A 16,437-nucleotide genomic window follows, 5' to 3' on the forward strand; every position below is an offset into this window, starting at 1 on the left:
ACTCTTGACTCAAAGATAAGCTTTTTTGAGCAAATCAAAGCAGCAGCGAACAAGGCTGCAGCTGGAGTTTCGGCGTTAAGTAGGCTAATGGCACACATTAGGGGTCCTACGTCTAGCAGGCGACGTCTCCTGATGAGTTTAACGCAGTCTGTTCTGCTCTACGGCGCAGAGGTATGGGCTCACGCTCTTAACAAGGAGGTATATCCTAAAGGTCTCGCGCAAGTGCAGAGACGGGGAGCTTTGCGGGTGGCGTCTGCGTACCGCACTGTTTCTGAACCAGCCGTGATGGTGATCTCGGGAGTGATCCCCGTTGCCCTTCTTGCTAAGGAGCGTCAAGCCATATACAAGCGCAAGGGAGATGAGCCAAAGGAGGTGGTTGCAAGCGAAGAACGGCAACGCACTCTAGACGAGCGGCAGCTCTTGTGACAAAATGAAATTAGAGGCAGATGGACTGCGCGGCTCATCGGCAACTTGGGTGCGTGGCTGAATCGGAAGCATGGTGAGACTGACTATTTCCTTACCCAATTTTTAAGTGGGCATGGAAGTTTTCAGTCTTACCTGTACAAGATTGGAAAGGATCTCCGCACTGTGTGTTTTGCAATGAAGTCGTGGACGACGCCCACCACACTTTTTTTTTCTTGTGGAAGGTGGGATGGGGTTCGTCAGCCCTCTATTTAAACACAGGGGATCTCTCTCCACACAACATTGTCGAAGAGATGCTGAGGAGTGCTGACAGGTGGTGCCGTGTTGCCCACTACGTTCGGGCCCTTCTCGTTGCTAAGAAGATAGAGCTCGACCGGTGGAGGAGCCGGACAGCAGGGGGTTCCTTGAACTGACAGTTCCCTTCCTCCTCTTCCCTGATTTAAAGGTTTCGCAAGACGGGAGAGTTCGGGGACTAGCCCGAAGTAATGTGACAAACGGTTCCAGGCTAGTTCTCTGACGATGGGGAGGTGTTCAGTTGGTAGTCCGACGTACCGAACCGGGAGTCCTACACTGTGTGCGTAAATGCATTTACCTACCCTACCCCCAAAAAAAAAATGTTAATAGTACGACGATAGTAGTTAATAGTACGACCAAACTTGGTAGTATCATGCTGCATAGTATGTCCTTTATTACTGCATAACTTGACTATTCTAGGATAAACTCAAGGGAGGTTCCCAGTCCATTTCTAAAAGGGATACTTATAATAAATATGTGAATACATTATTATTAACCTTATTTAAACCGGTATTGGTATGGAGAGTATTTGAGGCCTAGATACCATATCCAAAAGCCAAAATTTTTTCAGACAGTTGCGTTGGATGGAAGCCATAAAAAAGGAAAGATATAAAGCCAAGCATCAGGTTCCATATAAATAAAAATATCAAAAGAATTAAACTTTTTTTGTCTATTTTATGCGATTGGTAGTTGGGTTTTGAGGATACACTGAAAGTCTTCCCTACTTATTTATAAAAGTTCATGGGATAGCTAACTACAGATTTCGAAACTTCACTGCACACGAAATGCCAACAACACCTCCAATAGGGGTTGAATTCACGACTATGACCTTTGGCTTATGACTGGTTTCTGGGTTGTGCGCACAATCCTTGAGAACGGGTAAGAGTCGCCAGGATGCTAATTTTCACCAACTCGAGCGAGAATTCCAACGATATTAGCTGGACATTCTAAACCTGGGCGAAGTAAGATGGTGGAATTCTGGAGAGTACTCTCCCTCTTGTGACAATGGACTTTTGTGCTGTAGTAATCCAAGTCGCAAGTTGCAGATGCAAATTTGGTGTCGGATTATTATTGAGGATTATCACAAAGTGCGTTTTCTTGACGTGGGAGCCATTTTGGTGCAGGTTAGGAAGCATCACAATCGTATGGTGCTATGTAATAACGGAGACTCCCAGAAGAAGAAAGATGCTTTCAATGACAAATTACACGAAGCTCGGGAGAAACTTCCTAAAGGTGTCATTGTGATTGGGATGGGTTCTGACAATACTTTGCTCGGACATGTCATGGCAAAACATGGCCTGGACTATCGTTACGCAAATAGTGGGAGGTTTTGTGGATTACTACAGCTTTTACCGCCTTGTCATTGGTTGCACATTGTTCGACCGCAGAGCCTGTCATAAGGTCAGTTGTGGTTCAACTGTTTGACGCCGAACAGGCACTCATAGTGACCACTTTTGCAGTCGGCAGTAGATCTAGTAGTTTCTGGATGTGCTTAATAAGAGAGGTACTGATACCGGCTTCGAAAAGAATCACCATCTAATGTCGCCAGTGGGAGAACTACGTTGCTTATCGGGAAGCATGAGTAACCCGGATGAAAATATTGATGTACAATGGGCCCCCACCATAAATGACCTTTCCTCCGGGCGTCATACGTCATCGTACGAAATCCCAGGAAGTGCAACGTAGTGTATGCCGTGAATTTGTTAGTACTCTGGTCAGGGAAGCTGAAGATACTGCAAAGCGCAATGATTTCAGAAGTTTATACTGCATCACGAAGGAACTTGCACGTAGCGGTAAACCTTTTGATTATTATTTTTCGTATTATTACTTTTCGCTAGTATTATTTATTAACCTTGCAAAATCGATATTTCGGGAACCGCTTGTTCTTTTCGTTAGTGCTCCAAGTCTACTCTGAACTGGCTTTATTAACAGATTGTGTCCACATAGTTCAGTGGTTAGAGCACTAGGCTACCATATGGAAGGTCGTGGTTCAAATCTCACTGGTGGCAGTGGAATTTGCATCGTGATTTGACGTCGGATACCAGTCGACTCAGCTGTGAATGATTACCTGAGTCAAATCAGGGTAATAATCTCTTGTGCCAACGGTTAATATTATTAATTTAGAATATAGTGTTAATACCATAAAAGGCAATTCACATTTTTTTGGTTATTGGATGAATTGTCTATTGCTCTAGTGAACAAATTTTACTAAAGAGGAGCTTCGAATGCTTGAAAGCTTAGCGAAAGCATATGCCAACGGTATGAGATCATAAATTTTATGGATGCGTAAGGTATGCGAAAAAAAAGTATATTGCCAACCAATGCAACAGGGGTATTGCATGAAGGAAAGTAAAGAAGGGATGACAGGAACATTGCCGAAAGTGGCTAATGCACAGAACTGGAGAAGTTGAGAAGTAAAGCTAAGGGAGTTGAATCTATTAGGAGCTTTTCCACATTTAGGCGTAATACTGAACAACGAAGGTGCTGTGAATAACTAGCATAAAGGGGGTCTTAGTTGAGTTAACCAGTAGAGGAGGGCCCATAGAATTAGAGAGACCAATTATTTCATTTATTAGAGGGGTGCTTCCAGTTTTGAGGCACAAGGAAGCCTTTTAGATTAGCTGTTTACAGTCCATGAAATCATCCAACCATGATCAACAATTGAAGCCGTTAAATTGCTAACTAGCGGGAATGGTAGTGCCAGCAATACCAGGGTGTGAGAAATGTATTTAATTCGGCCGAGTTCAAGGGAGGCCAGCTTGGTGAGCTCCACCTTACTTTATGCAGCCCCTATTAGGGGAAGAACATACAGATCTCATATAACGTACATCAACTGAGTGTGTGAGTGCGGAGAATGCTAGCATACCATGCGCATTGGGACGCTATCAATCATGATCGTATCTATCCACCGTAAACTAAGAAAAGTGGAGGTAAACAAGTAAGCGTGGTTACAAGCGCCGTGAATAGGAGAAAAGCAACCTAACTAGAGTGAGCTAATTCCAACCTGTGATGTAATATCGTATGATGATTCATGAGATTGAGGGAGTCGACACACTGACCAGTTCCTCGTCAGAGGCTTGTAATGATTTCCACCTGCTTAAAATAGTACAGAAAAGCAGATAGAACTTACACCAATTTTAGTAGGATTTGTTTACATAATACATAAAAAGTTGAGGGTGCTAGCCTTCTATCTTTATAACATTTGTAGTGCATTCTAAATTTGAACTCGTTAAGAATCATTTTCCAATGGTGAAATTTATCAATAGATTTAATTGCTAGTATATACGTGAAATTAGATTTTAGATATTAACAATTCCAGGACGACTGTAAACATTTTAAGCACGAAGCGTCCATTGACTTATTGAATACTTTTATTAATATACTTTAATTTAATTAAATGTCAAGCCTCTTCAAGTTTTATTTGCATGGGAATGCCTTCCGGTGATGTATGCTATTCCTTCATTCAACTGACTTTTCAAATATTTCATATGTAGATAAATATTTATGATCAAGGTGAGTTTTGTTTATAATAGCTGTTATAACGAATTTAAAAATATTTTGTTAATTTATTTATTAATCTATGAAAATGAGTATAAATCAAGCTGGTTGGTAGTTCCATTCAAGTTAATGTGGAATGACTGAGTGGATTTTAAGAAGAGTTTTTGGCTCTGTTATATATTTTTTTGTGGTTGCGCATTTATCATTCCATATTTCCCTTTCCTGCGTTTTCACAGATTGCGGACTAATTTTATTAACTTGAACAGGTAATTTTTATTGCCATTTTACTTTCGCGATCCGCTCCGCTGGAGTGTGTAGATTAAAAATATGGTTGAGAACGTTTTTCAACTTTTTATCTTAAACTTTTAATTATTACTGTTTTCCGCTTTTATGTATCTTTTTTGCAATATCTTCATGCAGCTCACATGGGTCAATCAAAAAAGCTGCTAACACGGACGGAAACTATAACCCTTTTATGCCCTGAAAATATTGTAGAAACCTAGAAACCTTGTAAGAAACCGTAAAGACGTCTTCGCCTAATACATTGATTGTGGTTTATGGAGTAACATTAATTTCTTTCATCGTATCATAATTACAAGAGTCGCTAGTGAGTATATTATTCGCTATCGAATTTAAATAGATTTCTGGATGTCGGTCTTTGCACAATCCCCTATTTGATTTTAATTTAATGACCAAGTTATTCCATTTGCCGTTTTTTGAATTTCAGTTTAATGTTTTCGACTTGTTTTGAATTCCAGCCCTATATTGCTGGGTAGTAACTAGCAAATTTTGAAACTATATTGCTACCGCAATGTCAGCGGTGCCAAGAATAGAGTTTTGCTGGGCTAAGACCTTTGGTTATCGTATAAGCACACTAATTGGCGATCTTCAAAATGATTGCTTTCTTCAACGTGGGTGAGAGTTCCAGGGTTACAAGCTTAATATTCGGGGGTTACTCGAGGTTAGCTGGTGGGATTGCTGAGGGCACTTCTCTCCCGCTTGTGGTACTACGCTATTGTATGTACTTCAGAAAGCCTGATGGAAGTAAGCGTGAATTTGGTGTTGGACTAATTCTTCCAGCAACTGTAAGCCCCGTCCTCATTATCCAGGAGTCGTTTTCGGACAGGATGATAGAATACTAATACTAATTGCTGTGAAATCTGCGAATATACGATGCGTAGCTACCGTGTATAGGCAGCTCTGAAGTGGAAATAAGGTAAGTGTGGAACGTAGGATACTACCTTCAACAATTGCTGTCCGAATATGAGAAGTAAAGGTCTTGTACTTTACTCGTAATCTTCTTTGGGGAACGAAACTTTCTTAACTATTTTTCTTTATATGGCTGTGCAGAACTTCAATTGACCGGAGGCGATTTCGTCGATTATGTTCATCGAACTTTTGCAAAATCCTCCCTAGGGTAATACGGAAATCGCAATGGTGCGTTGGCAGCATAAATTGTTTTGCTTTGCTTTGTGTCAATAGTCTGTTTGCTTTTGAAAGAAATGTGTTTGTATTTTGCTGTCATTCGAAGATTAATTAATTCTTGGGAGACGGGCATTTGTTTGGGTTGGGTGGATGCGGGGATGGTTCTTAAAGCTATTATTTTGTTGACCCCAAGTGCAGACGCCGATCCCATGAATAATGTCTGGGATCCTTTTTTACAAAGGCCGTAAGTACGTACTGAAAAATTCAATCTATTAAGTTATTAAAAATGGCGCCCAATGTGGGCCTCATACTCTGCAGGTTTCTCGTAATAAAACCTAGAGAGCGTAGCAGGGGCGTCATCCAATATTATGGCCTGATGATTCCGCATATAGTCGAGCAGTGAGCATTCTTCGTTTGTTTGCCCTTCGCTCGTCACTTTTCTTGTCGTTCTACTATTTTTTCAGGCTTGGGGAGACACAGAAGTCACCATCACTTGGTATATTTAGTATATCATGTGTGGTTGCCCTGCGGTTCCTTTTGTGGCTGCTGCTGGTGTTTCCTCATTGGGCTTCGTATCTAGGACCCTAAACAGTTTGCTCCATTTGATTGTTGAACATGCTGATAAAAAATTAATGGGAATTTGAGTTCAGCCGCGTTACCTTTTTGTTGAACGCCAGGAGGCTAGTTTCGTAAGATTCTTTCGTTTATACTATCCTTTTACTAGGCTAGAGGGTGTAGTACCAGGTCTGCGATTGTTTGCCTCGAGAATGACATTCTGCTCAGTAAGACGTTCAGTAAAGCAAGAAGTTTGTACACTTCAAAGTCCCACAGTAGAAGTGATAGGACTCCTTCCTGTGAACACCTCCGTCTATGACCGTGTAGAGAGTTTCACTGCCTAGATGTACTGAGCCGAATTACATATAGTTTCTCCTATACTGTTCTTGCTGACGGCCGATACCCTTGCTCTAAAGCAGGTATTATCTAAGACTCCTGCCATATCCATCAGGACGTCAATAGATGCTCAACTATCCTACCAATATCTTCGTGGACCACCGTGAAATATTATTTCGCTGGGAGTATCCTTATCTACATCACGGGGCATTTCTAGCCTATATTTCCCTATGAGTGAATCTCCCTTATGAGGTTGTGAGGGCCAATGCCTTCAGTCTCTGTTTTACATCGATGGAAGCGATGCAATATTTCCTATAACCAACGTACCCCAAAAGGCATCATATCATGTGGTAGTTTACTTGACCATTTTGCTTTATAGGTGGAACCCCACTGTAAGGTTCACTCTTTAGGCCGTTGACTTGCATAGGACCTTTTGTCCGGAGCTTAGCTTTCTTCTCCAGCGGTTCCCTGTAGGTTTCTTGAAGTGTTACTGATTTACTGAGTCTTCTCTGAGAAATTTTTGCTGTTTGTTGACAGTTTTGAAGCCAGCTTTCTTTTTGCTTTATTCGCTGTGTTGCCCTTGTTGATTCTAGTTTGATTTCACCCCTGGGCTCGTGACAGTTATTTTGCGAATAAGGTTATTCTCTCTACCCCGGAAGTAATTGCATTGTCTGTAGAGTTTGAGTACTACCGCACTGTTTACTTGGTGGAGGTTGGAATTACGTTTCACCCTGAGTTACTTATGGGTTCACTGGGTTCGGGCTATGGGGCTGGCTCGATCCTATACCTATGTCCAATTCTAGGATCGTCGAATGATTCAGCCTACATATGAGAATACTCAGTTGAGAGCTTCTCTCATATTAATTGCATGGCCTAAGTGATTTTATTTGTGGTGATTTTGAAAAGAAACCCAGATATGTGGATGTGTAGTACATGCTCAACTGAGCGTTTAGATAGGTTGGCGAATTAGAATTCATTTTGCGTATCTTTAGTATTGACGTATTCAGTAATTATTTAAGAATTTCATGAAAGAATGTGGGCGTTAAAGAGACAATGGTTTATTAGTAAAGATAAAAGGGGTTCATTTTTGGAACTACTGAGGGAATTTCGTCCTGGCTTGTGGCAATGTGTGCCATAGTGAAGTCCGGTCTCGCGAAGTTAGTGCGTAGAAATCTTTTTCTCAAATAGCCTACATGATCTGAATTTCAGAGCTTTTACACGTCTACGGTTCATATCTAATGAAATTTCTTTACTTATATTCAATCACTACCACTTTTTATGAGTCAATATTGTTTGTCTAAATTTCTAATTTCCTTTGACAGTATTTCACGTCAGTCAGTCAGTCATTTGAACCGCGTAAGTCCTCATGTCACAGGTTCGGATCATGGTTTGCGTTAGAGGATTTCTATGTTTTTTTGCTTTGTCCTGATGGGAGGATAATAAAACTGAATAGTGTCTTCTTTGGATTATTATAGAAAAAAAATGGTGTGAATGAATGCTTTATCTTGCGCACCTGGACATAGATAAATAAAAAGCATAACTGCGAAAGATCATAATCTACTGACGTATTAAATATTCTTTTACTCCCACTAAGGGAAAACTGGCTAAACTGTTAATTTGATCACAGATTCTATTCAATTATTCTCATAATTAAGAGTAATTCAATAAATCTATTCACTCAACTTGACACTGTATGAATAAGTAATTGATCGGTGAAACGGCACACGATCCGTCCGCTACTTGTTAATCACTGTAATTCCGACGCAATTAACAGCAACTGTTGACAATATAGAACCATTTAATCAGTTTTTGTTGACCGATATTCTGAGTATTTGACCACGTTAATTATATCTCAAGTTTCAATTAAGTTCATGTGAGGTTTACAACTACTACTGTCTGCATATTATTATTACTAGTGGAAAAGTTGGTACAGTTTTGCTGCACTTCTTAGTTTTATATATGCATGCAAAGGGAAGTGATAGTAACTGAAAAGGTCGGATACCGGAAGCTGTGCTTTCCGTGTATGCAAGGTTTTGTGGATTGCAGATGTAAGAATATAAATAAAAAACGGTGACAATCCCATTTGTAAGTAGCTCCCAGTGTAATGCATTAGGTAGGTCAGATAAGCCATTTCAACGTAAAACTGACAATAGAATGCAATAAATTTAACTGAAAGATGACTTATTCTACCTTTGTTAGCAATAATAGCAATTCAATCAAACTTTCCAGTAGTTCGTTCTTTTTAAGGTTTTGTGCGAAACAAAACCTTATTAGAATCTGGTCTATATCTGTCTGTCTGCCTGCCTATCTGTCTGTCACACCCGATTTATTCGGGAACGGCTGGACCGATTGGTCTGTAGATCTCTTGACATACAGCAAGTGGTGCCATTTTGTGTTGAATTTAAGGGAGTCTCCATACATGCGAAAGGAGGGTCCGGCATTTTTTTTTCATAGAATATGGGCATCATCAACGGCGCAACAACCGGTATCACGTCTAGGCCTGCCTTAATAAGGAACTCCAGACATCCCGGTTTTGCGCCGAGGTCCACCAATTCGATATCCCTAAAAGCTGTCTGGCGTCCTGACCTATGCCGTCGCTCCATTTTAGGCAGGGTCTGCCTCGTCTTCTTTTTCTACCATAGATATTGCCTTATAGACTTTCCGGGTGGGATCATCCTCATCCATACGAATTAAGTGACCCGCCCACCGAAACCTATTGAGCCGGTCGGTCATGGTATCGCTCATAGATTTCGTCATTGTGTAGGCTGCGGAATCGTCCATCCTCATGTAGGGGCCAAAAATTCTTCGGAGGATTCTTCTCTCGAACGCGGCCAACAGTTTGCAATTTTTCTTGCTAAGAACCCAAGTTTCCGAAGAATACATGAGGACTGGCAAGATCATAGTCTTGTACAGTAGGAGCTTTGACCTTATGGTGAGACGTTTCGAGCGGAACAGTTTTTGTAAGCTGAAATAGGCTCTGTTAGCTGACAACAACCGTGCGCGGATTTCATCATCGTAGCTGTTATCGGTTGTGATTTTCAACCCTATATTATCAACGATCTCAAAGTTGTATTCTCCTCTTCTTATTCTTCCTATTTGACCAGTGCGGTTTGATGTTGTTGGTTGATTCGTCTTCGGTACTGACGTTGCCACCATATATATTGTCTTGCCTTCATTGATGTGCAGGCCAAGATCTCGCACTGATTGCCGCCTGCTCGATCTGGATGAAGGCAGTTTGTACGTCTCGGGTGGTTCTTCCCATGATGTCGATATCGTCAGCATAGGCCAGTAGTTGGGTGGACCTGAAGAGGATCGTACCTCTTGCATTTACCCCAGCATCACGGATCACTTTCTCGAGGGCCAGGTTAAAGAGGACGCATGATAGGGCATCCCCTTGTCGTAGACCGTTGTTGATGTCGAATAGTCTTGAGACTGATTCTGCTGCTTTTATCTGGCCTCGCACATTGGTCAGGGTCAGCCTAATCAGTCTTATTAATTTTGTTAGGGTACCGAATTCTCTCGTGGCCGTGTACAGTTTTACCCTGGCTATGCTATCATAGGCGGCTTTAAAGTCGATGAACAGATGGTGCAACTGTTGTCAATATTCCAACAATTTTTCCATCACATCATACACGCAGAGAGAAAATCTGATCTGTTGCTAATTTGCCTGGAGAGAAGCCTCTTTGGTATGGGCCAATGATGTTGTGGGCATATGGGGCTATCCGGCCTAGCAAGATAGCGGAGAATATCTTATAGATGGTACTCAGCAACGTAATACCTCTATAATTGCTGCACTGTGTGGTATCTCCCTTTTTATGTATGAGACAGATAATGCCTCGTTGCCAATCGTCAGGCATTGATTCGCTGTCCCATACCTTGAGCACAAGTTGATGAACCACTTGGTGGTCGCCTCCATATTTAACCAATTCGGCTGTAATTCCATCGGCTCCTTGAGGAGAATATGGGCATGGGGGTATCAAATGAAAGGGCTCGGATATTGCTTTTCGAAACTGGTCCCATATTTGATATCGGGTGAAACGTAGGGGAGCGAGGGCTCAAAAAGTGTAACAGGTCTCGTTCTTAGAACCTATCCAACCGAAAAATGTGGAAAAAAATCACAGGGAGGTCCGTGGGCTTTTTAAACTATATATATATATGTATAGTCATTTCTTTACGGTTTAGAAGGCCTCCACAAAGTTTCTCATTTTTTTCATGAATATTAATACCTTAGTTCGATCTAACTCGCCAGTGAACCTAATAAGCTAACGACTTCCCCATTACAAGAAGTTGAACATTTTTTGTTAAAAAGGCGATGCTTTTCTATGAGTTCTAGGATTACTTTAACTTTATCTTCGTGAGAGCAGAATTCTCATAAATATCCCTACAATTGATGTCCTCGAGATAAGTCTCTTTTTTGCAAATTTGTATGTTCCTAGTTGTTCTTGATTGCTTTAACAATAAAACAATAAAAACAATTGAAATATTCAGTATAGCAATTAATAGATCTTGAGGGTCATCCTCCATAGGGAAATTTATTAGAATTATAATAATTATTGCTTCAGGTATGGGGAAGAGAAAAGCGATAAATTTGAGGTGAAAGAAATCAATAAAGTATGCCAGAAGAAGGAAAGTGGCGGAGGGCATCTAAATCAACTTCCTTGGCTGCAAGATGAGAGAGTAATTTCGATTTTAACTGTAGGTGAAAGAGAGTACCAAGGAAAAATGCAATTAGTCGTGGTTACTTCTTGTTTCGATCGCGTTTTCCCACTAGCGAGATACTTGACTACAGGCAAGCGCAACAAAGTGCCTAGTCATCGTAGCATCTATAGAAGTTAGCATTTTCTAAACTAACTTCAGACTTTTCCAAGTCAATTTCACAATTTTCCATTTCAAATTTAGACTTTTCGTTTCCAATTCAGAATATAGTAAAATACAACTGGTGATTCCAGTAAAAATCGGTAAAAATTCTTTAAGGCCACCTAAAACGTCAAGAGCTGGAGATCAACTAAAAGTAATCCTGGCTATTTATATTACTAAGTATAAAACTTGATGAAGGTGTACAGTTATACTTAAATTTCCTTTTTACTTATACCAATTAACATCACAAGTAGAGCTGATGAATAAAATTCATTCATAATGAATAGAAAAGTATTAAGGGTCGAAAAGGGTCAGGAATGTTATTGATTTAACAAACAAAATAGCCATTGGCATACGGTCACTGAGTACATGTAAATATTTTTAAAAATAAAGAACGTTATTATTACTGTGAAAAGTAATCGGCAACCATTCGAGGAATAATCCAGAGCATTTTAGGAATATTGGGAAACAACAGAAAAATCATAGCTCCCAGGATACTCACTCTCTCCAACTCAAGTGAGAATTTTAACGATATAAGCTGAAGATTATCGGCATAAGTAAAGGGAGATGATGGGACTTGCGGCACTGCTTTTTTGTACTTTGGAAGGCATGCAGATAGCAGACGTAACTCCGGCGTTTGACTGCTGTTGACGATTATCGTAAGGTACACTCTCTTGGCCTGGGGTCAGGTTTCAGATAGGATTTCGACTGCGAGACTCCAGTTCAAGGTAAAGATCATCACCATTAAGATGCGGAGCAATTACATGCAGTTCAGCAGAGGCTTCCTAACAGTAACATTATGATGGTGATCTAAATGTCGAGGTGGGCGCTGAAAACACTTTGCCCTGGTGTGGACTTGGTGTCTGTACCAACAATGGTGAAAGGTTTGTAGACTTCTGCAATTTTACGGTCTCGCCTCTTTGTCACTTGACGCCCACAGCCGCCATTTAATGGTCACTTACCTTCGCTTGCACGTCGTTATTATATCTGCTCGCAAGGCTGTCGTGTAGCCGTTGGAAAACGTTCTTCCGCAAATGACATAACCTGCCCGAGAATATTGATGAGCATTGGGCTACCAGCCAAAGTGGCTTTATCTCTGGTGTGGATGAAGTTGTCGGTTACGTCTCAAAAGGATGTTACAAGACTTGACCGACTGGGAGAGTGGGAGACAAAGCGTGAAGGCTGCGAAGATCCAGTGCGCCTCATTGGAGTTCCGTTCCCATGAGAAGGTACGGGAGCATTATGTGAACCATCAGAAAAGGAATGCCACCATTTTGCTAGTGTGAGAGGCGGAAACTGCCGCAAATACAAACGATTCCGCTACCATAAAATATGTCACGAAAGAGATTACAGATGGTCATAAGTCTATTGATGGCGTTGTAAGGCATTTTGACGGTATTCTTCCCATCCACGATAATAGGCAACTGAAAAGAAAGAGGGAGCACTTAACATTAATTCTAAATTATTGGGGAAGCTCCATTCGTTTTGGATGGTAGGTATGGTATGTCACCGTTATATGTGGATACAAAATGCTTCTCCAAACAGAAACAATATGATCTTTGCCATTAACGAACTCAAATGCAGTAAAGCGAATGGCCTTGGAGATTTGCCGATGCAGAATGGTCGTTAAAATTCTGCAGAAGAGCACCAGTCTTTGTAACCACCTCTTGAAGGGTGGGGTGCTTCCTCATGTTGGGATGGTATTATGGACTTTGACAAAATGGATATAGGTTTGGCAATTGGAGCTAAAGTAGGACTGGCAAATGCCAAGAAAAACAGGGTGCTCATTTTCCTCATTTGAATTAATTACGAGAACATCGAAGGTGTTGATCAATTTGTTTATGTAGGAAAACATTCTGATCACGGCTGAAACGAACTTAATTATAAATCCGCCTTCGCCGTTTTGTCCTTAATTTGAAGATGCAACTATCCCAACATTAAAACCAAGTGATCTCAATGCTGGGAATAGTGCATGGAAAGTATAATTCAAGAGCTGCAAGCTTTCATCAATTTAGAAGTGGCAGTGAATCCTAATATCCTTGGTTGGCTGACGAGTGGAATGGTAAACTGTCACATCCGTGAATGTAGATTAAAATTCGAAACCCTATGTTCAATTAAAAGAAAATTGCTACTTTCTCTCAATGATCTAGATAACATACTTTCGACTTGATATACAACAAAACAGTGAAATTGGTGGATTTCGAGCTTGCAAGTATTCATGCATAGATTTTAGTCCCATCCATCGTTCTTTTGATCATCACCGACGCAAATTTCATTGGCTAAGCAGTAAATATCCCGGGAAGGCCTTTTAGTTTAATCGCTCGCAATCTTTTTTCCGATCGCGCTGTAAACTGATTGAACTGCATGTTTTACCATCGTATTTGAGATAGTAGGTGTCAGGACGTCTCCATTTCTGAAAATACTGCACAATCGGTATATAACAAGAAACTTTCTGCTCAAGACAAACTTTTCTGCTAGCTGCTAGACTTTCACGGAGAACCTGAATTACCCCATTGATGAACGAAATTCTTAACGGGTACTGGGTTTTCTTCGTGTTCTTCCGGTCGCAGCCCATCTCCATCTAATCATACCCGAAAGCTTAATTCTCGTTTCTCCGCATATTTCGTTCGTCGATTCACCAATATTTCCAAATATCCTGCTGCACCCCAAGTCTCTGAAAACCCTACTCCACAGATTTCCGCTTAGCTACTCTTTTCACGCTCTTGCCAAAAGAGTCGTTGTCTTTCAAATCACAAGGTACACAAGTACCGGCCCACAAATCCGGTATTACCACAACAACAATTCAATGAATAATAAGGTTTTCTTCTATATGACATCTTGAAAGTATCCTTGAAATTGTGTAGCAGTTTGGGGAGCTTTTAGGGTGCGTGAATGGAGTGAAAATTGATTACATTAAATTAAATGAGGATGTAAAGATGAAATAAGAAAGCTTCTTGAATACAGTCAGTTCTACTTTAGGAAAGGTGTAGGGTTAGCTTGTAAGCCACACTGAAGGAAACCTATTGAAGGGCCTGGATTCGGAGCCGTGGAAGTGGCGGTTGCTACAGCGTAGTGCTACAGACTTTCTAATTTAGTTTAGTTAGTTAGTTAGTACTTTTTGTTCCCTATAACAGTAGGTTAAATTACTACCGATTGCGTAAATGGGTGTGAACAAATTTACTTGTAAGCTCCTTAACGGTCAAATATCTCATACATTCACTTCGTCTAGTTAAATGATTACTGCATAACGCAATAAGTTATAAGCCCATTTCACTAACAATTTTAATGCATACAAATTGTACTTCAATTAGAGAAACTACTTGGGAGAACAACCTGATTGGTATTGAATAACTATCTCCATCATTCGGTCATAGTTCCATGAATTATAGCCTCAGGAAATACCTGTGGTTTCTCAATATAATTTTCATTCAGTGAAAAGTTGCATCGACAACGAACTTGACCATGAAAGTTTTTGTCATGCCAGACAATTTGGTAACCTTAGGTGATGTGATCTCTGCTGGGGGAGGTGACACTGGAACAACATATGCTAATACTATCATTCGTATCAAAAGGTCCCGAGTTCAATCTCCTTCCTAATATAACTTTACACAAATAAGATAGGAGAAAATGTAAGATGTAGACGGCCATATTTGGGGAGTGGCTTCTATTTTTAAGATGATTTGGTGGTTTGATTTGGAAAATAATTAATGTAATCTTGTTTCTTTTACTTTACTCACTTTTGGATGGATAATGAGTATGAGATCTCAACAATGAGAATAATTTCCCTTCATTTCTACTGATTGATTGATAAAATCAATTGGAAATAGAAAAATAATGTATGATTGAGAGCGCAATTATGAAAGAAACTTTCAATTTGTTGTCTACTGGTTAGCGCGCCAGTAGGCGCAAGATCACACCTTCCTCTGCATGACTGCAGGTTATGAATGAAGATCATCACATAAAAATATAGATATGTACAGGCATTAGTCATAGATGCAAGCCATGATTGAGATATTCCAATTTGGTCTTAATATTTAAAACCAGATTTTTATGTTAATATCTAAATGGTATTTAATTTCCTTATAGCTATAATGTCGTAAATTGGCTAAAACTGTTCAACATGCGGTGTGATCGCTCAGCGGTTTGACGACTTGACACTCAAATATAAATTGGAGTCATTGATTAGACCGGGCGGATAAAAATCGATTCAATATCATATTACCATTTTCTGCACACGCTTTCATATCGAATAATACAAAGATGGTTTGGGGTGTAGCATTGGTAATAGTTGCGGTAAGTTTTTATTGCCCTTAACATTTGATATTTCATTGTACAGAGTTACTTTGATTTATATAATTTCAGATAAATCTGATGTCAGCGACTGTAAGAACAGATTCACAGTGTGGCTTGTATGGAACACCGCCCTGTCAATTCGTTCCGGCCCCTCCAGGACAGACACCATCATGTGCTGGACCTGGAAAAACATATTGCGAAAATATCGAGCATTACCCCACGTAAGTTTGAATATTTTTATCAGATTATTTCTTAGGAATTTACGATGTTATGTGACGCTAAGTATCTAAATTGCAAATTTCAATTATGTGTAGTCCGAAAATAATAAGGAGTCGATTCCTTACCCTATTATTAATCAATTATTATAGTAAGTTAATTTTGAACTTAATTCGAACCGGCAATTCGGCACTAGAGGAATGACAGTTTTTCTTATGAATAAATACATGATTGCACAACAGTTCCATTTGCACTTAGCTCCTACTGTACTCCTGTAAGCATTAACTATGTCGCATATGATACCTCAAGGTGTAGCAAATTTACGTAAAAAGCTTTCCATTATTTTGTCTTATATTATGTTTTATGTTTCCATTCGCTAAGGATTAATTCAAGGAAGTCTTTTTAGAAAATTCTGAACATATAAAATGAAGCATTGCAATAAGTTTGGTGATTTTTGTGAAAAAAAAATCAGGGTCAACCTACCACCCGAAAGAGCCATTCGATATTCCCAACAGCTAATGGTGAAAGGTTTTGTCGCTG

The 16,437-nt window shown here is 40.1% G+C and overlaps 1 protein-coding gene across 4 annotated transcripts in view; it reads left to right on the top strand.

Annotated features, from left to right (window-relative positions):
* The window catches only part of LOC119649688 (protein spaetzle 5), a 96,354-nt gene that overhangs the window by 23,777 nt on the left and 56,140 nt on the right, over nt 1-16,437 (top strand). For all 4 annotated transcript variants that reach the window (XM_038051952.1, XM_038051955.1, XM_038051953.1 and 1 more), the window contains exons 2-3: nt 15,475-15,681; nt 15,751-15,902. In XM_038051952.1, the coding sequence (XP_037907880.1) occupies nt 15,649-15,681; nt 15,751-15,902 (185 nt within the window). In that variant the 5' untranslated portion in view covers nt 15,475-15,648. The remainder of the gene's footprint in view (nt 1-15,474; nt 15,682-15,750; nt 15,903-16,437) is intronic.

This window comes from Hermetia illucens, chromosome 2 (genome assembly GCF_905115235.1).
Source record: "Hermetia illucens chromosome 2, iHerIll2.2.curated.20191125, whole genome shotgun sequence".
In the NCBI taxonomy this organism is placed as follows: domain Eukaryota; kingdom Metazoa; phylum Arthropoda; class Insecta; order Diptera; family Stratiomyidae; genus Hermetia; species Hermetia illucens.